General features: G+C 34.7%; 1 protein-coding gene across 3 annotated transcripts in view; it reads right to left on the bottom strand.

Moving 5' to 3' along the window:
- Positions 1–25602, bottom strand: part of BANK1 (B cell scaffold protein with ankyrin repeats 1) — a 282579-nt gene that overhangs the window by 31953 nt on the left and 225024 nt on the right. Inside the window, exons 8-10 of one of the 3 annotated variants that reach the window (XM_072755563.1) lie at positions 13688–13766; positions 9552–9851; positions 5170–5475 (exon numbers count right to left, since the gene is read on the bottom strand). In XM_072755563.1, the coding sequence (XP_072611664.1) occupies positions 5170–5475; positions 9552–9851; positions 13688–13766 (685 nt within the window). The remainder of the gene's footprint in view (positions 1–5169; positions 5476–9551; positions 9852–13687; positions 13767–25602) is intronic. The other 2 variants (XM_072755562.1, XM_072755564.1) reach the window with 2 other exon arrangements.

Genomic DNA, 25602 nt, shown 5'->3' on the forward strand with positions numbered 1-25602 from the left:
CAAAAACCCTGGGTTACATAGCCAGGCTTGATTCCTTCTGAAGGACAGTGAGAGCACAGGTCTGAACAACTCTTCCTTTGCAGAGCTGTACCAGCACCCTATCAAGGAAAGGGGAGCGGCAGAGAATCTCAGGGGGGTATACAGGGACATTGGGTTTACAAATAGAATAAATATGTCCCCTCTGTTCTGAAAGCACCTGCGATATACATACTAAGTCCTGAAGCTAAATGGTTCGGACAAGGTCACCTGCCAGAGAGCAGGATCCAAGGCAGTTGACCTAAGGCCCACTTTAATCCATTTGACCACATTTCTTCACTAATGAGGACAGAGACCATTCTATTCTGTTACATATACAATGATACAGATTAATTTTCCTAAGAGATTTTACAAGGTCTTTTTTTCTGTTTGCATTTCAATTACATTGTATGTGATCAATTTCAAGTATAAATGAATTGCAAGTGGAAAATTTCTGAGAGCAACTGAGTTGTACTTGACATTTTAGGGCCCCAGTAGTTGAGTAGCTCTCAAAAAGGTCATATACAACTTTGTTGCTCTGCAAAATGCCAAGGGCAACTCAGTAGCAATTGAAAATGGAAAGGGAAATTACATTCTACCCCAAAACCAGCAACACAGACTCTGAAGGATCTTGGTTCTACTAATTGTGTGAGGGGAAAAAAAAGAAATTGACCATTCATACTGAAAAAGTTTCCCCAATAGGCAGTCATCTCTTTGCATGATTTATGGATATTCTTTTACTACCAATCTATATACACTACCAAAATGTTCATTTTCTTTCCTTGATTAGTCTTAATCAACAATTCTGTCATTAAGGAGGACTGTAAATCCATATTAATTCCTCCATATTCTTAACACTTAATGAATGATCCTTTGCCATATCATAGGGAGAAAAAGCTGGGAGAGAATGCAACATCTGAAAGCATGCGGACTTCAAAAACCTTTCATTTAAGAAAAATGAATTATTCTTTTTGTGATTGCTCACCCAAAATTAGGCTTAGTATAACAGGAATGAAATAATCAGAAACACAGCTCTTAATAAAATGAACCCTGGGTTTAGTTTTGCATTAATAAGTTATATTTCTGGGGGCAATGGTGGAAATAGAATCTCTTTCTGCTGTTATGCTGTATGAAAGTGGTTAAACTGCTTAACTCTATGTCAATATATATCCTAGAACTTTGTCCCATTTTATATGAATTCCCCTTTTCACGTTAGTAGTACTTCAAACATAGGATGGTTTAACTGTTAAGACAAATACTGTATGATTTCACTCATATGTGGAATCTAAAAAAATGAATGAACAAAAAGAATCAGACTTGTAAATATAGAGAACAAACTGATGGTTGACAGAGGGGAGGTGTGTGTGTGTGAGGGGGGTTGCAAAATGGGTGAGTTGGAGTATGCCATCCTTCCTGTGTGGATCTGTTTGGCAACATGGAATCTCTGGGAATCCCCTACTATTACGATTTTACGGAGCCCTCCTCACATAGGTATATTGACCAATAAGTTTGTGTTCAGCCCTTCTCCCTTCTCAAGAAAATGGGGGTCTGGGGCTGAAGATTCTAAGCCTCTATCATGGCTTGGTGTATTTGATGACCATCCCTCATCCAGGAGCCATTCAAAAGCCTATTCAAAAGCCTATTTGCCTCATTAGAGCAAAAAACACTTCTTGTCATCCAGGAAGTTACCAAGGTTTCAGGAGCTCTGTGCCAGGATCTGGGGGTGGACACCAATACACACGTTTTCTACTATCTTGCAAAAACCAACATGATTTTCCTGTATCTCTCTGGTCTATTTGCCTAGTCTCCTTACCAGTACTTCCTTGAATTTCTGAAGTAGTTGGAATTCTGCATCTTTCATTCCTCTTCCATCTCCTATTCTACATTCTTCTTTTTTGGCTACATTAACATATTCTGGATGTGCCAACATCCTCTACTACTTCTGTGTTCCGGCAAGAATGGGGGCAAATTAATGCTCTTCTAATTGAATGGATGGCTTTCTGGGAAATGATGGCAATATTATTTAATACAGCTGCCTGAGCTATGAAAAAAAAAAAGAAGAAAGATGTGATGGAAGACTTTTACCCTGTGAAATGCAAAGAACATCAAGAAAGAGACATGAGCTCATGAGACAATTTTTCCTAATGTGGGAACAGAATGGTCAACAATCAATAACATAAAAGGAAGAGGCAAGCAAGTATATCCCAGTGAAAAAGGAAAGGAAGAAATAATGGAAAGGAACTTTGGCGACCTCATTTACAGTTCAGATTTTGCTACTGAGTTGGGACATGGAGCCAAAACCTGTAACTGCTTTTATATACTTAACTGCAAAAAATATGAAAACAAAAATCCTGCATATTATAACACTGGTTGCTGTCTGCATATAACATGAATGCAGTGAGAGTAATTTATATTATGTAACTGAATTAGAAAGATTTCTTATGAATGCTGAAGGGTGTCAAACGTACAATAAGTAGGTAAGATAAATAGCTTCTAAAATTTCTTAGAAACTCAAGATGTCTAAGATTTTTTAGAGTTCCTGCATATATGTATGTGTGTGTATGCAAGTGTGTGTGTATGTGTATGCATGCGTGTGTGTGTATGACAAATGTACCATTGACATGTAAGGCATTTACTTAACACACAGAGATTTTATCACCTGGTACTCAATAAATCTTTATGTAATTAATAAATAAATGAATTAGGTGAAAAATCACCACAATTCTCTTATTTAACATGAGATTAGCTGTAAGTCTAAAGCAGTCATAGTCCAAATTCCTTCTCTAATGAACTGAAGCAACTGGCCAGGATGGAAGGTTTATTCTTTGGAGAAAGAATAAAGCAGTTCTGGCCATGAAACATGAGGCACCATGAGCCCAGGAGTTATACACTGGACTGAACAAAGGGACTTGAATTGTGCATTCTAAATGGTGAAATTTCCCAGTCTTCTTCCCATGCTCTGATCTCTCAAAGTTACAGCAACCAGATATATAAAGTAGGTTGGAGTTTTGGATTTTATTCTAGGTAAACTGAAAAGCATAGGAAAATAGATCTAAATAAACTAATGTGGGGTAATTCAATGCAAAAGTTGGTTACCTCCCTATTACCCTACAATGTAGTCCACAGTTAACAAGTTGAGTTTCCTTTTAGGTTTTTGGCGCTTCATTCTTACACATAAAAGCACAGCTAAGATAGTTGATGGAAGTATTAAGCATTCTAGACAGCATAAACAGCAAACAAAGAAAACAGAAATAATATGAAAACTGCAGAAAAATTAAAATCACAGAAATCTGAAAAATCAAAGCAAAATGAAAGAAAATGAATTATACTGCCCTCAGCACTGCCAAAGAAAGAGATAATAATGTTGTAAAAAAAGAAAACAAATAGAGAACAAGAAAGAGTTCATGGAAAATAAGAATATGACAGCCGATAGAAGAATGGGAAGATAAAAAGCAAAAAACAAAACATCCCAATATGGGAGACTCTACTTGTGGTCCTGAGAATTCTCCAAGGATTGGGATATAGAGGACAAAGTGCCACTGTAGAAATTTCTTTAATACAGCTAAATTCTTGTGTTGAGCTGTATCTATCTTCTGTTTTTAAAAAATATTTAGTGGGAGATAGTATCCCTGCCTAAGAGCTAGTAGCAACCTAGAAGTCACTATATTAGACAATCTAAGAATTTCTAATTATAGCTATTCCCTGCCTTAATAATCTAGATAATTATTCCAGTTGCCATTTTATTTCAGCTGACACATTTATTAATTTGTTATTTTCTGATTTTTAATAGTTTCTTGAACATTATCAGCAGTAGATCACTGTTGAGTAAATATATTGTGCACTGGTAATTACATATACTTGCTAAATTTTCTTGTACACATTTCTTTTTTTTTTTTTTTAAAGATTTTATTTTTTTATTCATGAGAGACACACAGAGAGAGGAAGAGAGAGAGGCAGAGACATGGACAGAGGGAGAAGCAGGCTCCCTGCCAGGAGCCTGATGTGGGACTTGATCCCAGAACCCCAGGACCACAACCTGAGCCAAAGGCAGATGCTCAACCCCTGAGCCCCCCAGGTGCCCCTTTTGTACAAATTTCTAATACATAATGCTTAAGCGATTGAATGGTTTCTTTTGAACATACAAAGCACAGATGAGTAATTGCTTCGTTGGGTAGGTTTGTGGTTTATATTTAAATGCTCTGTTTGTGTACTTGGTTTAAATTGTTTGAATGTATCAACTATTGGTTCTCAGCTTTAGTTAACCCCCAAACATTTTGTTTAAAAAATCTCTAATAAAGTGTCCCCTTGTACTCTGGATATTTATATTTATTTGCATATCTGTCCACAAGGAACTCTTCAAGAATGAAGAAATTGTTTTATCCCATTTTCTCAGCCTCTGGGATGGTATGTTAGTCCAAAAAAGCACTCAGTGCACATGTATGCAATGTACCGATAAATAAAAATCATCTCTAAGACACTATGGACTTGTGGAATACATCAAACCATAACAGAGTATACAAGAGTGCCAGAAAATAACAATAGTGTAAGTATACCCTGCTGGGGCTATAGATATAAAAAAGCTCAGGGATTTGTTAGTTTTTTTATTTATATTCAACTGAGTAGAGAATGAGAAAGAAGAATTGGAGTCTAAAATGAAGTTGAAATTCAATGACAGATGAAGTGAATCTTAATTGTTGGGGTGCTGTGCAATTATCAGAGAAATTGGGATTGCATATCTGGGATTCTAGTGCTCACAGATTTTTAGGTTTTAAGTGGAATTAGGAGCAAAAAATAGAGTTGGCGCAAAAAGTAAGGGGAATACCTCTTTTCCTGTGTTGCTATTTATTCATAGGAATTGAGCTTCCCTCTTATAGAATTATAGGAAAAGTTCCAAATAGAATTTCTCGACACAAGTCATGGTTTCATGTTCTTTGGATAATTTATCAAAACTATCCTTCGAAGAATTAGAAACCAGAACCTTACCCATTATTTTTATTTTCTTTATTTATTGTGTTTCTAAATTAAAAATGGGCCAATACAACTCACGACCTTAAAAGGATTTTTCATCTTTGGGGCTTTTGACCCCACTAAAAGGAGGACAATTTCTCTCATCCCCAAACACGTACACACACATACAGAAAACAAAAACATTACCTTGAGCTATGTAGGGTGTGGTTTCTTCTTTTGGAGGGATATTTGTGGGTCGAGGTGTAGGGGCAGGAGGTCTGTTTATAATAAAAGATCGACTCCCAATTTTTTTCTTTGTGCTCATATTGGCTAGTATCATATCATATTCACTGTCTTCAATCTCAGCAAATGTGTATGGATCTTCCTCCTTCTCCTGCTCCCTTTCATCTTCTTTCTTTTCTTCTTCTTTGGGTTCACCTCCTATTTCTTGTATTGCTCCAAGATCACAGCAATTCTGACCTCTTTCCATTTGGCCTTCCACCATTTTCCCTGCTTATGAAATATTTAGATGGTGGTTACTCTTCCATTATATGCAATATTGTTCATGTCCATCTTCTTGAAACTCCCCCCCAAATAATTTACATATTGTCTCATAAATTTAGAAAAGAAAAGTACACCATATAATTTATTAACCTATTCTCCTGCAATTTTTAATTGTTAACTTTGTTTTAAAAAAGTTTGTTTGGGGTGCCTGGCTGACTCAGTCAGTAGAGCATGTGACTCTTGATCTCAGGGCTGTAAATCTGAGCCCCACATTGGGTGTAGAAATTACTTAAAAATAAAATCTTAATAAAGTTTGTTTAAAACACAACCTTTTTGGAAAACATATAAATAAGCACATAAGTATTTGCCACATAGTTTATAAGGGATTTAGTATCATAAAATTGAGTGATAAAACTAAGCCTCAAATTCCAAATGCTTTGAAAACTTGTTTTTCAAGTAGAATATGCTAAAAAAAAATTTTTTTTCACTTGAAGTCATTTTACCTTTCAAAAGGGCTTGCACTGGGTATTTTGCCTAACATTCAATTTCTCTGAAGATGACAGGAGGAATAGCCAAATGTTCCATTACTTGGTTTCTTACAGTTAAGTCTCACTGTGGCTTGACAAACTGAGCTTCAAAAATGCAACTCTTGATTTCTATAAGCCAGCATGAACCTTATTCTTAGATAGAGAACACTGAAAGTAGGGTTTGTGACAAGATGGAAAGGATAATCAATGACTTGAAGATTAAATCATATGAAAAGAATAATATTTTATGGTTTTAATACTTGGAAAATCTTTACATGTTTTTAAAATAATGTATTAAAATATTTTAGTAGTATTTAGGAGACTAAGGTATCACATACTTTGGTTAATGAATAAGTTGGAAATTTTTTTGATAGCTCTCTTACACAGTAATGAGAATTTTATTAAAAATTAGACTTCTGGGATGTCTGAGTACAAAGTTGGTTAAGTATCTGACTCTTGTTTTTGGCTCAGGTTGGAATCTCATGGTCGTGGGACCAAGACCTACTTTGGCCTCTGCAATCAGCATGGAGTTGGACTGAGACTCTCTTTCCTCTGCCCCTCCCCACCCATGCTCTTTCTCTCTCTGTTTCTCTAAAATAAATAAAATATTTTAAAAAATAGACCTTTGACAGATGTTTTACTTAAAGCCTTAATGAAAACAATAAAATGGAAAGAATTTCAGTTATCGAGTGAAAAATCCTTGCCTTTCTTGGTTGTTCTGAGAAATTCATGCACACGAAATGAGGGAGAACTATTCTCCTTCCTCTTTGGTGATAATCTGACCAAAAAATTTTAGGTTACTTATGGGTATTTCAGTGGAAAAATGTAGGAACTAAGAAGACAAGTTGTAGAGTGGAATAAAAGTATATTATCTTAAGTAGGTCAGCAATGGTTTTGGGTAGGCTCATGAGGAGAGGCCAAGATCCTCCCCCAATAGAGTCTTAGATCTGATTGTTTCAGTTAGTTTAAGCCAAGAAGTACTAATGCCTAAATGCTCAGCACTAACTTTCAAATCAGCACGACTTGCCTTTCTCCCTGTGAGTAATATGGTACTGAGATTTTGACTTCATGACTTCTGTTTCACTGACAGCGTAACAGGTGAAACCAGATTAAGTGTGTGGGAAACATTTTTTACAGTGTTTCATTTTTAGCGGAATGTGTCAACTATCTTACTTTTATCAACCCATTTCCTGAGCTGTTAACTCCCTTTGTTTCTCCACCCACCTTCCTTCCCAACTCCTTCTAAAGTTGGGCTTGCCCCAGAAATAACACATTTTACTTTTCTATTTCCCAATGTATCAGATTCTACTTTTCACCTCAGAGTGGGGTCTGAGCATTCTTAATTCAAGTTGTACATTAGCAAATAAAGATAAAACTAAATCACTCCTATCATTCTAATTTTTGAAAAAAAAAAAACAGAGTAAGACGTGTAATAAAAGGAAGAATCTTAAAAGCTGAGAAAGCCTGTTTACAGAAGTATTTGATACATTCTAATTACAGGGTCTGTGGTTTTGGGTCTGAGTCAAGGGAGGGATGTTAGTGATTGTTGCCTTGCAAGTGTGTGGTGAAGATAGAAATGGACAATGTGTTCTTTATAAACTAAAAAGTATTCTATAGTGTTTTATATTATTGTTTTCTCCAGTGACTATGCCCATAAATCCATTAGGGGGAATCTGATGCTCAGGACGTGAGGAGGTTACCTCTCTCTTTTGGTAATTTGAGGGTATATGGAAACTAGTCCTAGAAGACAATTCTGAAGGTATCACTAAAGTCAAAGGAGCCATACAAATTCTCTGGCAAAACAAATGAAAACAGTGGTAGCTTCTAGTCTTCCTTTCAAAGACCTTAATCAAACAATTTTAAGAAAAAATACTGACATTTTATTATCCATTTACAATACTTGCAATATTAGCCCTTATGAAAAGATGAGATTAAAAGTAACACTGCATAGAAAATGTAAAAGTAAAGTTTTAAAATAAAAAGTGGGGATTTTTGTTTTATTTTGCTTTTTGTATTTGGTATTTTTCAGAAGATATATTAGCAAACATTACAATTCTGGTTTTAGATATCTGGTGAATGCTCTCTACAGAGTAGTTTTAGACCTCCTAACCAACATACTATATACAAGAATTTACATTAGGGAAAATATGATTCATTATTAGCTCCTTTAAGAGATTTAGCCAGATAAAAGACAACTTTGCCTTCTTAACACTTTATTTTAATACTTATATAAAATTATTCCCTCTGTAAAAAAGTGAGAAAATATATCAGAATTTTATTGTCAGTGTACTGCTTATCTATGTTTCTCTCTCCACCCGCAATATTGATTAACCTACTTCACTCATCTATCACAATGGACTATAAGAGCTTGGCACATAGTAGGTAATCGATAGATATTTGTTGAATGGGTGAAAGAATCAGAGCAGTACCCGTTAGGTTTTCCATACTTTCCAGTAAGAAGGATTTTTCATCTCTAAATACAGTATATAACCTTAGTAAAAGGTTTATTATGGTCGTCAACTTGAACCTTTATAGAAATAAGACCTTCAATGATGCAAATGCTGACTTTCAGGGCTTCAAAATTCATTTTTTTTTGTTTTTGTTTTTGTTTTGTTTTGTTTTTCAAAATTCACTCTTTTGAACATATTTATACACTTTATAGCCCTCTAGGACTCAACAGCTGTGAAGTATAATGACAAATGGAATCTTAATAGATATTTCTTTCATCTTTCTCATTAAAATTTCATTGTAAGAGCACTTTTTGAATGTGGAAAGTATGTATAAAATAGTGATCAATAAAGTGGATGATAATTAGTGACTGTAAGAGTAAACCTGGAGCTGGAAGTCTGTCAGGCTGTTGAACACTCCAGCCAGATAAGCCCAATATGGAAGGTCTTCTTGAAGGTACCTGCACCACCCATCTCCCCATCACATTTGTAATTCTTGCATTTGGGAACAAATTTGATCATAGCCATTTAACTGTTCTCCCATTTTAGCAATATATTGTTGAGTGTTCTTAGACTTTGGTCTCAAGGCAGTGTGCAATAAGCCCTTTACCACTTGCTTCCCCTGTTGCTACCAGTTTAGTAAAGTGCCCAAGGTCATTTTCAAATCTGTAAAACATTAGCCTTTTCCTTTTGCCAGACGACTAGGAGTACTTTTTAAAAGGAAAGTTGTCATTTACTTTTCCACATGATGTTTGAGGTTCATTTTATGTGAAGCACTACAAACTCCTTCCAAGCTTTATTGTTTTACCTCTTTAAAGCTTTGTAATGTAGACTGTTCTAGAAGAAAGGGAGGTGGAAAGGTGGAGAGAGAGAGAGTGAAGGGAGGGAGAAAAAAGGAAAGAAGGAGAGAGAGAGAGATAGGGAAGGAGAGGAGGGAGTGTGAATTAGTGTCAGGTTTCTCTTGCTTGATTTCTGAGGCCTTAGTTAAGGAATAGCAGGAAAGTTGCTCTTGGTTTTTGAAAGTTGGTCTTTCCTGTAACAGATTTGCCACTGCACTATACACTATGGAAGCCCGTCAGACTCGTGTTGTTGTTTTAAACCTTAAACTTACCCTGTAATGTGCAGTGAGGTTGGAAGGCAGCAGCTACAGGTCGTGGCGGGGGGAGAGGTGGTCTGTTGCTCATGAGTGGCTCTTGTGAATTATGTTCTGGATTGTCTCCAGGAATGAACACGTACAAGTCATCATCGTACTGGTTTACAGAACTTCCACTGCCAGCCTCTGCTAAGCTGTGCTCAGTCTCTGTGCCTGATTCATTCTGGTTTTCTTCTGCCAATTCATCTGCCTCAGCTCCTTCTGCACGTTGCCTGTATGTCTGCCTGCTTTCGTGATGAAATGCTGGGTTCTGTATGGCTGTTTAGGATGAACATAGTAGATTTCATTTAAACACACCATCTGGAGGCATTTTGTATTTTCTAATTTTGTACAGAAGTGGTAGTACTGCTAATAAAACTTTTATGATCTGATATGGTGGAGAGCTGACAAATGCATAATTTTAGTGAATAGTCATTCTTGGGTTTTTAAAATATTTACCAAATGAACAGTTAAAGCTTCATTATATCTTGCTACCTTTCTATAATGATACATACAATAACATTTTGATTCTCTAGGGTTATTGTTTGAGCAGATTCATACATATGTCTGTATTATTGCATTTTTATCAGAATACAGTATAACTGACCTAACAAGTAATAAGTAAGCTATGGAAAAGGTAAATACAAAGAAAAAAATAAACCTTGACTTGTTTGTAAATAATGCAATAAAAGTGAATCTGTGATCTTAGTTATTATTTTAATATAATATAATTATCACCATTTATAGCCCCAATTATAATTATCACCAGATTGTATCTTAATTCTTGAAGATATTACTTGAGGGAAGTGTTAATATTTTTTGGTGGAGAAGGCATCCAAATCACCAACAGTAGGTGAATCTTTCTAAGACTCAGTTCAGTCACCTATAAAATATATCCTATTCTGAAACTTAACCAAGTAATACAAAATTCCCTCCATCTTAAGAATCATGATTACAACATTTGTTTTTATAGTGTACATAATAAATACATTTTAGTAGGAAGAATTGAAAAAATAGATATAATGCAATAACTTTAAGTCTTACAATTTTTTTGTTTAAATTTTCTGTATGAAAAGTCTGCTTTAAGAAAAGATTCACAAAATTTTAAGATGAACTTGGAATCCGTATATTGGAGGGAATATGTGAATTGTTGTCATTGTCAGTGCAATAGACAAGCAGATGATTATTGTTTTGAAGTGTTGCTAAGCTGAAATATAGTTAAAGAAGCCAACTGGTAGACTATGGAGAAAAAGTACCTTTTTTAAAAAAATTTATTTATTTATTATAGTCACAGAGAAAGAGAGAGAGGCAGGCAGAGACACAGGCAGAGGGAGAAGCAGGCTCCATGCACCAGGAGCCTGATGTGGGATTCGATCCCGGGTCTCCAGGATCGCGCCCTGGGCCAAAGGCAGGCGCTAAACCGCTGCGCCACCCAGGGATCCCCCTTTTTTTTTAACCAATAAAGAGTTACTCTGTAGAAAATTTCAGTTATGAGAAAAAAATTAGTCATGAGGAAATATTGTGCCTATAATGGTACCCATATTTCTACATGGAATTTAATTTTTTATTGTTCTTTCCTTTCATGTGAGAAGAAAGATATTGAGTTTCAGTACTAGAACTGCAGACCAAGATTCTTTAATTAGCAGCCTGAGCAGAACAACCAACAGAATGAGAGCTCTTGCACAGATCTCATTCATCTTTCTACCTCTAATGTGAAATACTGAGCTTGAAATAAAGTAGTAGATCTCTAGAAATGCTGATGGAATAGATGATGCAGTGGCTGAAAAGGATTTATTGTTCAGGATAGTAAAGGAATTTCACTATTTCTGTCAAATTGATCATCAACTTAGAATTACACTCATGCTATAGGAAATCACCTGTAGCCACCTATGTTTATGTATTCAGTGTTTACATCTTAAACAACAGAACCTCCTTGCTCCTTGCTAAACATGTCCAGACCTAGAATACAGCCCTGGAGAGTTGGATGTAGTGGCTCAGTGAATTTTAGCAAACTTCACAGTGATGGAAATCCACAGTGATGGATACTAATGGAAATCTGCTAACTAAGGTGGCTATGCTTCACCCCCATCCCTGGGATAGTAAAGAGCCTGAGGCCTGAGAGTCCAGTCACGCAGAATTCCATATACCAGACAAATTCCAGGTCCCATGATTTATGGAAATGAGGTTGCTCTCTATAAATAATTGAAATAACATTTTTCTCTTTATAGGCAGTCCTTCTGAGGATTTAAATGTCATAATAAATAAATGGTCATTATCAATGATGGCCTTTATCATCAATTTTATTATTAAAAATGAGAATAAAATTTATGACTTTAAAAATCAGTACATTAATTCTTACTCTAATATTTAGCACTATTTGGTGTTATGGCATAACTTCTGAAGGTGTTTACTGATTTGCCACAGTATGCTAGTTAGACATTGTATTTAATTTTATTTGATTTGCGGTCAATTTGCCTACCATGTGAGAAACCAGTGGTCAATAATGGTTAGCTGAATATCAATTGTGCATTGGTAAAAGGGCAATGTCCTGAGGCAAGAGCATGCTTGATATGTGAGATGTTACTGTGCTGTGAACAAACAAGAGAGTGGTTCAGAGATGGGATGAAAAGGTTATGTCGGGCTTTTTAGATGATGAGAAGGATAAATATGAAGGGAAGGTATTGGGAAATTTGGAACAGAAAAGTGATTAGTTCCTTCATGAAGCAGAGTATTAGGAGTGGCAAATGTGGAATCTAACACAGTTTTTCTTTTTTCTTTCTTTCTTTCTTTCTTTCTTTCTTTCTTTCTTTCTTTCTTTCTTTCTCTTTTTCTTTCTTTCTTTCTTTCTTTCTTTCTTTCTTTCTTTCTTTCTTTCTCTTTCTTTCTTCTTCTCTTTTTTTTAAAGATTTTATTTATTTATTCATGAGAGACACACAGAAAAAGGCAGAGACATAGGCAGAGGGAGAAGCAGGGATCTTGATGTGGGACTCAATCCCAGGACCAGGGGATCACAATCTGAGTTTAAGGCAGACACTCAATCACGTCACCCAGGTGCCCCACAGTTTCTTAATAGTAGTACTGCTGACATTTTGGATCAAATAATCGTGCATTGTGTGGGGTATGTCCTGTGCATCGTAGGATATTTAAGCAGAACTTCTGGTGTCCACCCACTAAATGCCAGTTGTAAACCTCCCTTCTCAAGTCATGATTATAAAAAAAACTTCTGTTCATTGACAAATATCCTCTGTTGTGAATGGGAAATACCCTGACTGAGTGCCATGGTGCTATTGCAATAATCTAGGGGAGAGCTGATGACGGCAGCATAGACCAGGATAAATAATGAAAGAGTGAGGAACAGCTGAATGCTGGCTATGCTGTGAAGGTAGAATCAACAGTATCATCTGACAGATTGAATGTGGGGTGAGAGAGGAGGTAAAAAAGCCAAGGGAGATGCCCAGGTTTTGGGATTGAATTAAACAAGGAAAGAATCTTCACTTACTGAGATGGGAAAGTCAGCAAGTGGTATAGGTTTGAAAGGGTCAAGATATTAGTGGTTTTGGATTTGGAAATGTTGAATGGGAAATGTCTATCAGACATGCTGGTGAAGATGCTGAGCAAGCTGTGTATACCAGTGGCATAATGGGTAGAGTTACATATGTGCAGAAAGACAGCATTAGTCTTCAGACATTAGAATACAGAATCACATCCTATTATAGCCAGTTAGGACCTTCGAGAGAGTTGTAGTCCAAGTTTCTCATTTCCTAGCAGAGGGAACTAAGGTCTGAAAAGAAAGTCACTTTGTTTTTAAAAAAACTGAAACAACAGAGTTGTCAATAGTCAGAATATTTGCATCAACCTGACTTGTGTATTCTCTCTGCGTAGGAAAGACTGGTGTTTGATTACTTAACACTGAACTTAGTAGAAGTATTTAGATTAGCAAGGCAATGTAGTAACATCTTTACCATATTATAAATGAAAAGTCATTCAGCTAATTAAATGCCTTTCCAGCTCACTATGGTCTCCTATACTCTCTTCAGTCTTACTTTATCAGTTACATGTACCTTAATATAGCTGTTACATATATACATGTGTTCATAACATCCAAGAACACTTACTGGGAGAATATGTAAATAATGAGGTAATATCATCTTCATAGTCATTTTCTTGCCCATTATTTCTGTTAACTTCTGGGATCTGAAAAAAATGAATCTTATTTTTAATAATATCCATTAATCTTAATATATGTGCATCTCTACATAAACCAAATGGAAAGTTAATACCAGTCGAAATAAGAAATTGCTTTAGTTTTTATTTAAATACTTTGATTATAAAACATATCTCAGCTAGTATATTTGTGCCAACTGTAAGTGTTCAATGACGCAAAACATTAAAGTGTAACTGTGACAATAGAATATTTATAATAAATAATAAATTAATTTTGAAATGAAATTTATTGCTACTATATTAAGATTCAAAACAACAGTCATAAAATTTAGGTGCAATAAGTAAGTCTTGAATAAAATTGAACACAACTATGTCTCTTAAAAGCCATGAGAATTCAGGGGTGCCTGGATGGCTCAGTCAGTTGTCTGCTTTTGGCTCAGGTCACGGTCCTGGATCCTAGGATGGAGCCCTGCGGTGGGCTCCCTATTAGGTGGGGTGTCTGCTTCTCCACCTCCCTCTGCCTTGCTCTGATCTCTCTCTCTCTCTCTCAAATAAATAAATAAATAAATAAGTAAATAAAATCTTTTAAAAAAGCAAAAACAAAAAGAACAAACCATGAGCTCTCTTTCTTTTTAACATTTCTGTATCTTTTATCAGTTCAAAAGACATTCTTAATTACATCAAGTATTATGATACAGTGAGAGTGAAATTGAAAAGTGGCTTATTTTCCATCTTTGAGAAAAAAAAAAGAAGAAAAAAGAGAGTAAGGGGATTTATGCTTGTTTTTCTGAAATCAGTTCCACTATACTTAGAACGGAGAATTGGTGAAAAAGACAGAAACCTGTTATCTCTGAATTGCTAGTATTTATTTATAATCTCTGAAGGAGATATGGGGCCTACAGTAGTGAAACATATTTGTGCTCCTAGAGAAAGGTAACTAATAGTAATTACAGCTCTATTTGTGCAAAAACATCTAGAGAAAGAGATAGAGATTGGTTGCATTAACATTTGTCACATTTGGTTACCATGAACTGCAAGTGATCATTCAAATGACTTATGCTCTTGTTTTTATTAAAACTGAAATGAGGGACCCCTGGGTGGCTCAGCGGTTGAGCACCTGCCCCTGGCTCAGGGCATGATCCACAGTCTCAGGATCGAGTCCCATATCAGGCTCCCTGCCTGGAGCCTGCTTCTCCTTCTGCCTATGTCTCTGCCTTTCTCTCTGTGTATTTCCTGAATAAATATATAAAATCCTTAAAAAAACTGAAATGATTAGTCCATTTGCTCTGCATTAGGAATGTTTCTTTAAAAATTAGAAGCATCCATATTGAAGCATTATTAAATTTAGAATCATGTTGACTTCATCAATTTGATTGGTCACTCACTTTGGCCAATGGGACCCCAGTGGAATTTATTTTCTTTCTTCCTCTCTTCCTGCCTTCCTTCTTTTTCTGCCTTCCTTTCTTTTCCTTTTTAAACTAATGCTATCCAGAGAAACAATGTGGTCTTTGATTTCTAGTGGAATCCTGAAAATAAAAGTCTCTTTAGTTGTTTTTGTTTTTGTTTTTGTTTTTGTTTTTAGTGAGCCTGATTCAGAAGCTCATTTTATTTTTAAGTCATATTTTTCCCTTGGTGGACTCAATCAAATGCTAATACGAAAAGTCATATAACTTTACCAGGGAGATTGACATGTTGATTGATATTTATATGCTTTGGTGTTACATGCATTGTTTAATACAGCCATTCTTTGTTTCCAATTAGCCTGACCTCTTTGTTTCATAAGATATATCAAGAATACATTAAAAAAAAATCCATAATGCTCTTAAAATCATATCAAGGAGGTTTTTGCTAGTTGGATAACAGGGATGGTTTTCAAAGATTTCAGAAATTATGTGAAAAATTCCTATATATTCACAAAGCTAGACATTATGAGCTCAAAATCAGTGTGAATTAATAAAGAGACTGTGAGTAAGTGTGTGGGTATATGTGTGTGTACAGAGGTTACAATCTAATGGAATCATTTTTGTGTCATAACTTAAGCTATATGACATCTGTATTAATAAATGAACAAGCAAGCCCAAAAATGTATTGAAGGAAGAAGCTTCCCGAATTTAAAAAGTAGCTAAGTTTGACAGATTTGAGCACTTTCATAAATATTACATAAAATTGACATTTTGTATATCTGGCTAGGCAGAGATTAATTGTTTTTTCAGGAATGAGAGGATCTTTAGAAATATTTAAACTAAAAAACAAATGTTTCTTACTTGAGTTCCTTACACTTACAGTCAGATTTATCTTCAAAAATATGTTAGATTAGTAACATATTAATAACTATTGAATGAAATCAATGGTGGCTTCAAAGACAAGTGTGATGGCACTCTGACGTAATCACTTTAGTACTTGGCTGTGTGGTGCAGTTGGCAGAGCATGGATGGTGAAGTCAATCTAAAGATAAATCACAGCTCTATTATTTATTAGCTGCGTGTTATCGGGAAAGATACTTAACTCTAAATCTCAATATTCTATCTTGCCAAATGTGAATAGCAATATTTATGCCATAAGATTGCTGAGAGGGTTAAATTAGGATAATGTAAGCAAAACATGTATTACCTCTACTACATAATAAGTGCTCAATAAATGTAACCTGCACATGTTAGGTTTTCCTTCACCCTCCAAAATATAGATCTGCATTTAATAAGCACAGGGATTATGTCAATTTGATGGGTAAATCCTCAATAATAAACCAATAATTATTTAACTTATTATCAACTGTGTGCCTCCAGAAGTTCTGCTGGAATATAAACTTTCTTAAGTGTGGCATTTTTTTGTGGTTTTGTTATTAGAAATACTTAGATAATTTACAAGATAATAGAGGTAAGAAAGGAAAAAAGAGATAATCCTTTAATAAGTTCCTTTTCCTAAGGCTAGAGTCTGACTTCACTCATTTGTTAAATATTTATGCAGGCCTAATATGTGCTAAGTACTCTGTTAGCAATTAGGGAAAATAAGTTAAAAATAAGAGAGATAACTTTCATTCTCACAACTATCATCTTTGTATAGGAAATAAAGACAAAATAATAAAATGATTAGAATACAATATTTTACCTACTTCACTACATAAATCCAGTCCTTAGAGTTGAAATGGAGAATTAAGAAATAATCAGATAATCAGGGCAAAATTTTACTCATTTGCTTTTTTGTATGAGGAGATTGGATTAAAAAATTATCTCGATGCTTGCCTTGAGTCCTACTTCTCTAAATGAAAAATCCAGCTTAAATAATAAAATCTATTAGCTGAATATGCTCAATTTAATATTCCAACCCACAGATAGTCCTTGCAGCATACAATGTTTAATGAAATTAAAATCATTCATTATCAAAGATAAACTAAAAAGAGAACTTCTTGTTGACTGAGGTTTATAAAGCTCCACATGGCTTTGGCATCTAGCACTGTACAAATTGATCATAATTTTTTGATTTTGAAAGAGTGAATAAAAACAATCTTCACATGGCAGTTGGTTTCCAAATCTTGTTATGAGATTCTGAAGATATTATAAGTAGCTTAACTCTTGCCCAACTTTCCATAGTGTTGATTATAAACGATTTTGCCAGCTGTCAAGCACATGGCAGTCTGTGGAATGAGAGTTGGAAGACACATGTATGTTTGAAGAGTAACAAATTGGCCCCGTAATATTTTATATTTTATCCCAAATGAATGTACTAAGCTACAGAATCTGAAGTAACATTCCAATGGAAGTAATAAAGATTATGCTTCCTAAATGTTAAGAATAATGAACAATGTTGTACTAAAGCCACCAATAATAATATCAGAGACAATTTTTTCAAAGGTGCATAGTAAGTCTACATTATCTTAGCTCTCATTACATCTTTTTTTTTTTTTAAAGATTTTATTTATTTATTCGTGAGAGAGACACACACATACACAGAGGCAAAGACACAGACAGAGGGAGAAGCAGGCTCCACGCAGGGAGCCTGACGTGGGACTCGATCCCGGGACTCCAGGATCATGCTGTGGGTTGAAGGCGGCGCTAAACCGCTGAGCCACCAGGGCTGCCCTACATCTTTTTTTTTTTTTTTTAAGATTTTATTTATTTATTCACGAGAGACATAGAGAGAGAGGCAGAGACAGGCAGAGGGAGAAGCAGATTGCCTGCGGGGAGCCTGATGCAGGACTGGATGCCCAGATCCCAGGATCATGACCTGAGCCAAAGGCAGATGCTCAATTACTGAGCCACCCAGGCATCCCTTTCATTACATCTTTTAAGAAAATGTATTTCTCCTTACACTTCTCAGAATATGACATAAAAGCAGAATCACATGATTTTTTATGAAAGTTTTCTTTGTATAATAGGAATTGAAATCTTGAGTGTAAAAATTAAATAGGAAACCCACCCATGACTGGGAAAAGAATAAAGAAGAATAAAATAGATGAGCTGTGAGAGGGAAAAAGTGGACATTTTCCTTAGTATGAACTAAACTTTTGATAGAATAACTTGAGGATATATGTTCCATTTTTTTTTAGAAAGGCTTTTGATTTTAAATCTCTGCCAGTGATGCAGCTTTACCAACAGCTCTGAACTTTAGGTTTGGCACCTGACTCTGTAAATATACTCTTGCTCTATTTCGGTAGTGTTTGTTTCAAATCTACCACAGCTCTGGCTTCATCTGTGAGTTATCTGCACACTTATTGGACCATTAACTTGGTTTGACTTTAGCCATTTCTTTCATTAAGTGGGAATGACAAAATTTGAATTTATTCTTTTGTTAAGATTTAAACTGTAAACATAAAAAAATAGTTAACTTCATTTAAAATTATAGAATCCAAAATCTGAAAGAAACCTGTGGATAGCTAGTTTATTCTCTTATTCACATACTGATACAATACTAAAACGATGTGTCACAATAAAAATGTAATGATTTAAATATTTTTCCAAGCAAAAGTTGTTTTTAAATGTGGTCTATAGTCTGCACTGTCCAATCCTTTTTACAAATTGGCTTTTTTTGGTTCTATACTTGTCTCTCTCCTCTTGTCACAGAATGCATTTCTTCTAGGTGATCTTATTCACTTCATTGTCTTTAATTTACACCTGTATCATAATCATTCCTGGATATATCATTTGCTTCAAACTTTTCTGATGTATATATTGTAGGCTGCAGCAAAGGATATTAGAACAAACAGTTATAATAGTTAAAGCAAAGAGAAAAACCCAGAGGGAGAGATATCAGAAAAATCATGAGAGAGAATGTTTTAGATTGAATGTTTGTGTCTACTCCAAAATTCATATGTTGAAATTCTAACTCTCAAAGTGATGGCATTAGGAGGTGGGGCCTCTTGGAGGTGATTAGGTCATTAGCAAGGGCCCCCATGAATGGAATTAGTAGTGCATTATAAAAGTAACTTACAGTGATCCCTTACTATTTCTGCTGTATAGGGGTACAGTGAAAGGTGGCTATCTATAAACTCAGAACAACGCCTTCGCCAGAGACTCAGTCTGCTGGGACCATATTCTGGGAATTCCCAGTCTCTAGAATGGAGAGAAGTAAATGTTATTTATTAGCACCAGTTTTGGGAATTTTTCTTATGGCAACCTGAATGGACTAAGACAGAGGGTTTCAAGTAAGTCCCAATATTAAATTATTCACCAAGAATGAAAAAAAAAAGCACTTAAAACAGTTAGTGATATTTTTCTTTTTAAAATTTTTTAGATTTTTTTATTGAAGTTCGATTTGCCAACATATAGTATAACACCCAGCACTCATCCCATCAAGTGCCCATCTCAGTACCCGTCACCCAGTTACCCCATCCTCCTGCTCACTCCCCTTCCACTACTCTTTGTTCATTTCCCAGAGTTAGGAGTCTCTCGTGTTTTGTCACCCTCTCTAATTTTTTCCCACCCACTTTCCCTCCTTTCCTTTATAATTCCTTTCACTAGTGATATTTTTCAATCAAGGTCACTGGTGACTCTAGTGAGGGGAATTATAACAGAATTGGATGAATTCATACTAGAAGAATCTTAAAATGGAAGTGAAGAATGGAAAGCAACATGAATAGGATTTCAAAAACCATGATCTGCATAGGGCAACTGTGCTTAAAAGTTTTCAAAAAATGAATTAGAGATGTCAGTGAAAGTGTTTTACTGCAGGCAAGGGCTACGAAGATGGTGAGTAATAACATCTAGAGCATACATGCACAAAACATCGTATTAGACAGAGTGGGATATACAAATATGAAAATTTAATGATCCCAAATCTCAAGTATTGTATAACTGTGGAGAAGAAAAGGAGTATAGGTAAGACAAAATGAAATGAACATTTAAAATATACATATACTTGAAAGAGGCTATAAGGTAGAAACGTGATCATTTCCATCAGGTGGATAGAACAGAGAACATTTCAGGGTAGGTGGTAATGAGGCTGAATCTTAGAAGATAAGTATGGTTTTAATCTGCAAAAAAAGGGAAGAAGCAAATCTTGACTGATGGGTAAGCATGACTGAGACAGTAGGAAGACCTGGTGAATGCTTCCTAATTGGTTTGATTAGGTTTCATGGAGGGATATATTTGAATGTCAAGATGTGGTGGTGCATTATGATTTTATTTTATAAACTTTTATAAGTTCTTAAGTATGTAATTATTTCTCAAGAAATGGGGCATAACTTGTTCCTGCCTGTCTTTTACAAAAGTAATTCTGATAATAGCTGGTAAGAGGAAGAGGGGGCTATTTCAATAGTCAACTTGAAGGATAGTGAGGACTAATGAAGGATTTCTATATTTAATAAAGAAGGCAGATTTGTAAGTATCAAGGAGATGAGATGAAAACAAGATCTTTTACAGCTTTGATGACAAAGGCTGGAGGAAAGGGTCAAATATGACTATGTAAATTTCTGTCCCGCTCAAGGCTATCTGGTACCCTCTAGAGAACTCTTGTTTAGAGATGAGAACATTGATTAAAAACATCTTTCTGTGAAACTGGAGGGGGGGGTCAGAATCCAAGGTCAAGATATAATATCAACAACCTAGATATCCTTTGCACCGTTTCATGTAGCATTTGAATATATATTTGGAATGGGTATATGGCCATCAAGTGGTGATTCTTCTCATTTCTTTGTGAATTTAAGAAGTTTACCAAATTGAACAAACAGAAACCAGTTAAATGTATGGTGATCAAATAAACTTTTAAGTCAACAAGACCTTTAACTATGAAACAGGCTGATAGAATTGAATGCAAAATAAGTACAAAATCCAAATTAAGTTATAAAGATACCAAAAGAATTGCTTAGAGACAAACAACTGGACAACAAACTATAAATTACATTTGATCGAATCTTACTGTATTTCTTTCTTAGAAATGAAAAAATTTTAAAAGGTTGCCATGATATTTCATGGGTTGATTGGGTATTAGGTGCTTCTGAACAATACACTGAAAACAAAACCCAGATAGTTGTGTCCATCTCTTAGAAATGAAGTTAAATGAAATGGAGATAGCAGAAAGAAGGGGTTTAGTAAAAGAGAAAAAGAACAGAGAGAGAAAAATGTCAGAGGTAGTCAGCAGGAGGATGTAATCACAGAAGTCAAAGGTCAAAGCTAAGAGAATTATTCTTAATGAACTTTTCTTGATTTCAGAATGGTATTCAGAATGCAACTAAAACATCCTGAAGATAAATGAGTTTCTTTTTTTTTCTTTTTTTTTTTATAAATGAGTTTCTGATATAGAAAACTTTATAAAAACATACAAAGCTTGGAAATTCTTAGTATGTACCTATACATGCCATCTAACATTCTTGAGCATGACAATATCACTCATCTTGGTCAATCACTCAATAAATGTTTATTGAATGTTTGTTTGCTTTGTGCATAACACTATAACACTAGGCATTTTCCAGGGGGTATACAAAATATGTTGCATATAATATGTTCCCAGGATGCTGCATATTTAGATAGAAAAATAAAAGTGAAATGTATAAAACAATTGTAGTCCCTTCAATGGTTTGACCAGAGTGCAATAGAAGATAAAAAAGAATGAAATTATCCTAGGTTGGAATAACTAGAGCTGAAATTTGAAAAATGGGTAAAATTTGAGAGCTAACTCTTGAATCTAGTCCCAGAAACTAATCATGCATGATTACTGAGCTAATGGATGAATAAACAATAGGTGAATTGGTGGGAGAAGAAAGAATGTGGGTATTCTTGGTAAGGAATACTAGTGTATGCAAGAGCTAAGCTGAGCAGGCCATAGGCACAGGGCAAAGATCAAAGCTACCCAATCAAAAAGGCAGGTGAATTTTTGGGAGAATATGTGAATTTTGATACAAAAAGTGGAGTCAACATTTGCTTTTTATATCCCAATTGTGGAATATTGGAAATATTTGCATATGATAGTAATGATGATGATTGATATTGCTATTAAACATCCTCTATAAAAACATGTAGGTTATATGAGTTAAGAGTTTGAATCCAGAAGTATTTTTTTTTTTTGAATCCAGAAGTATTGTTAGACAAATATGGATTCAAATCTTGGTCTTCTATTTATTACCCAATGAGCTTCAGCAATTTCTCACTTTTGACCTCTCTGGATGTAAAAATGATTATAAATATACCTAATGTCACAGGGTTATTGTGAATGTTAGATAAGAAAATATTTATCAAGAACTTAGCACAGAGCTTGCTACATAAAAAGCACTAAATAACTGTTATCTCTATTATTTTCCTTAAGATTATTATTTTATTACAGCATGACCTTTTATATTTTTCTCATAGTACTAACCTATGTTTATGTAAAAGTTTATGTTAAGTTAGAAGATTGGGTAAAGATCAGTTTTATTCAAGTTGAAATCTAGAGAATAAAAATAAAGAGCTTCAAAGAGGAGGGATATTTTTGTAGTTTAAAATAAAAAAAAATGTTTATTTTGAAGTGTGAGGAATTATAAGACAGATGCAATGGTGATCAATATTGGACCAATTAAGCTAATGGAAATTAAGCGAGGCTCTTGGATATGCTTGTGTAGGCTGTGCATGGAATTTCTCCCAGGGCACCATTTCCAAGGACTATGATATACAGAGCACCCTAAATACTGGATGTCAGCAGAGTTGTTGAAGAAAGGGGTCTCTTCAAATGATTTTACAGTGTTAAATTCCCAAATGGTTTATTTTTGGTTTTACAATGTTGATAGTACAACAAAGACTTGTTTAGATAATATTAAACTTAGATTTCCTTCTTCCAGCATAAAATGATGTAAGGGAACACAGGTGCTAACTCAAAAGGGTATATCTTTCTGGGTTCGCCAAGAGTAGAGAAGAGTAAATTGGCTATGAATGAGGCTCAAAGTACACAAATGAGTAGTTAAGAAGGAATTTGGTTTTAATAAACCATGAACCTATAATTGCTGCGTTCATTACATTAACTCTGTTTCTCTATTCCTATAAGAAAAATAAAAGCACATCCATGACAGCAGCATAAAGCTTTACTATTCACAATTCTAAAATCTTGAAATAAATTTTAGTTTCAAAATCACAAGTTAAAAAAAGGCAAAGTTCTGTTGAGGAAATACAAATACCATTAGGTCAAAAGTATAAATCATTATGCTGTTTTGAATGATCCAATAAAATCAAATTAAAAAAAAAAACATGCGGGATCCCTGGGTGGCGCAGCGGTTTGGCGCCTGCCTTTGGCCCGGGGCGCGATCCTGGAGACCCGGGATCGAATCCCACGTCGGGCTCCCAGTGCATGGAGCCTGCTTCTCCCTCTGCCTATGTCTCTGCTTCTCTCTCTCTCACTGTGTGCCTATCATAAAATAAATAAAATTAAAAAAAAAAAAAAAACATGCTCTCATTTGGAGGAAAATGAAACAGACACTAAATAATGGATGGGTTTCCATGTTTCCAAGTTGGCAGACTGGAGTTAGTAAAGAGGTGGCCAGGTTTATGTGTATGTTGATTATATTAAAATCACTTTTTCTTCTTTTTTTTTCCCTAAGCCTTAGATAATCTAAGTGTCAAAGAGAACCAATGGTAAAAACCAAACTAAATAACAAAAGACTGGAATTGTCATCTCCACAGCTGTTGGAAATTTCATTTATCTAAAACTGGAGGAGAACGTGGTATCTGAAATCCAGGCCAGAAACAAACATAAAATACCACTCAGAGATCCAGCAGTTTCCAACAAAGATTATACTCTTCAGTTGCTGGATAATAAGTATTATTTTGACAAATGAAAGAAAGGATCCTTAAAGTTTATATTATTACTATCAGAAAATAAGTGTTTTTGACAAATTAAACAATGATTCTTAAAGCTTGTATTGTTGCAAATCTAATTTCCATTGGGTGTTTATATGGCTCGAATAATCCTTCACTTCCAATACAGAATTAGAAGAGTTAATTCTTATTGATCAGAGCATTTAAAACATGAAGGATAGACAGAGAAGGTGAATCATAAATTAATGAAGACACGGTGGGATGATACAATTTCTAACCTCCTACCTCAATTTGAAGACAGGCAACAAATTCAGAAGAGGCTGTTCCCATGGAATAGTTTTATACTTTTGTATAAAAGTATACCAAAAATACATATTTTATATATGTGGATTCAATATTTTTTATATGCTGAAATGCATCATAGTACTTTATGTATTTCCTCCCATTTTATATTTACATTGTGGAGTTTAACTAGTAACACTGTTAAAATCATTTAGTAGCAAGGCAGTAAGGTCAGAAATTATGAGAAATATTCTCATAATCAGAAAAATCTGGGAGATGAACACGTAACCCTCAATGAATAATTCTCCTTATTAAAAGTCACCATTTTCACTCCATCTCAATTTACCAGATTCCATTCAAATCAATTATCAGAAGGCTTGTACCATTCTATTTAACTTTCTAAATGCATTGGCAGGATGTACACATTTAGATCTTCCCTAAATATGAATTTATTTAAGGAAAATTACAAAAATGCATTTTCATGTACTCCAAACAACAAGAAATGGTAGTAGAATAAGCTTGATAAGTTGATAATAGAACCTGTTGAAACGAAATTTTCAGTGCATTTAAGGTAAAATAAAATGGAAAACTTTTGTGATGGAAGAAACAGTATTGTTATATATTAAAGAAACTTCTTATCCACCCACATTAAAGTAGAGGAAAAACAATAAAACCCATAAACTCGCTTTGGAAGAAAAATGCCATTTTCTTTAGCCCAGAAATCTGGTGAGTGGCATTGATGGTGGGGGAGGCTATGCATGTGTTGGGGCAAGAAGTATTTGGGAACTCTTGATACCTTGTTTTTTCCATTTTGTTGGATGTCTAAAATTTCCTTAAAAAAAGAAAATATATAAAAACTTAAAAAAAAGCATATGCCACTGGATAGTCAATTTAATGTTCTTCATTTTATCTGAAAGCATCTCTGAAACTGTTTAGGGTAAAATTCTATAGAAACCAATAATGGCATAACATAGAAATATGATTCCTGAAACACCTAGGTCATCTAGCTTTCTACCATTACATATTAACTTTCTGTTTAGATATTTGAGCAACTTTACATTGTTATGGATCCTGAAATTAAAACCATAAGATAAAGACTGAATTACTTTATCTGAGATTTGCATTTATTAACAGCTGAGTTAAGTGAATGAATAAAAAATTAAATATTATGCCCTATGTTTGAGGACATTTTGAAGTTTTACAAAGAAATGTGCCTTACTTGGAAGTTGAGTCGCTCATCAAACTAAAGCAGTATCAATTCAGTTTAGGAAAAGTTCAATCTCTAAAGAATTACAATAGCAAAGGAGTTTTTTTTTTTTTTTTAAGATTTTATTTATTTATACATGAGAGACACCGAGAGAGAGGCAGAGACA

This window comes from Vulpes vulpes, chromosome 4 (genome assembly GCF_048418805.1).
Source record: "Vulpes vulpes isolate BD-2025 chromosome 4, VulVul3, whole genome shotgun sequence".
NCBI lineage: Eukaryota > Metazoa > Chordata > Mammalia > Carnivora > Canidae > Vulpes > Vulpes vulpes.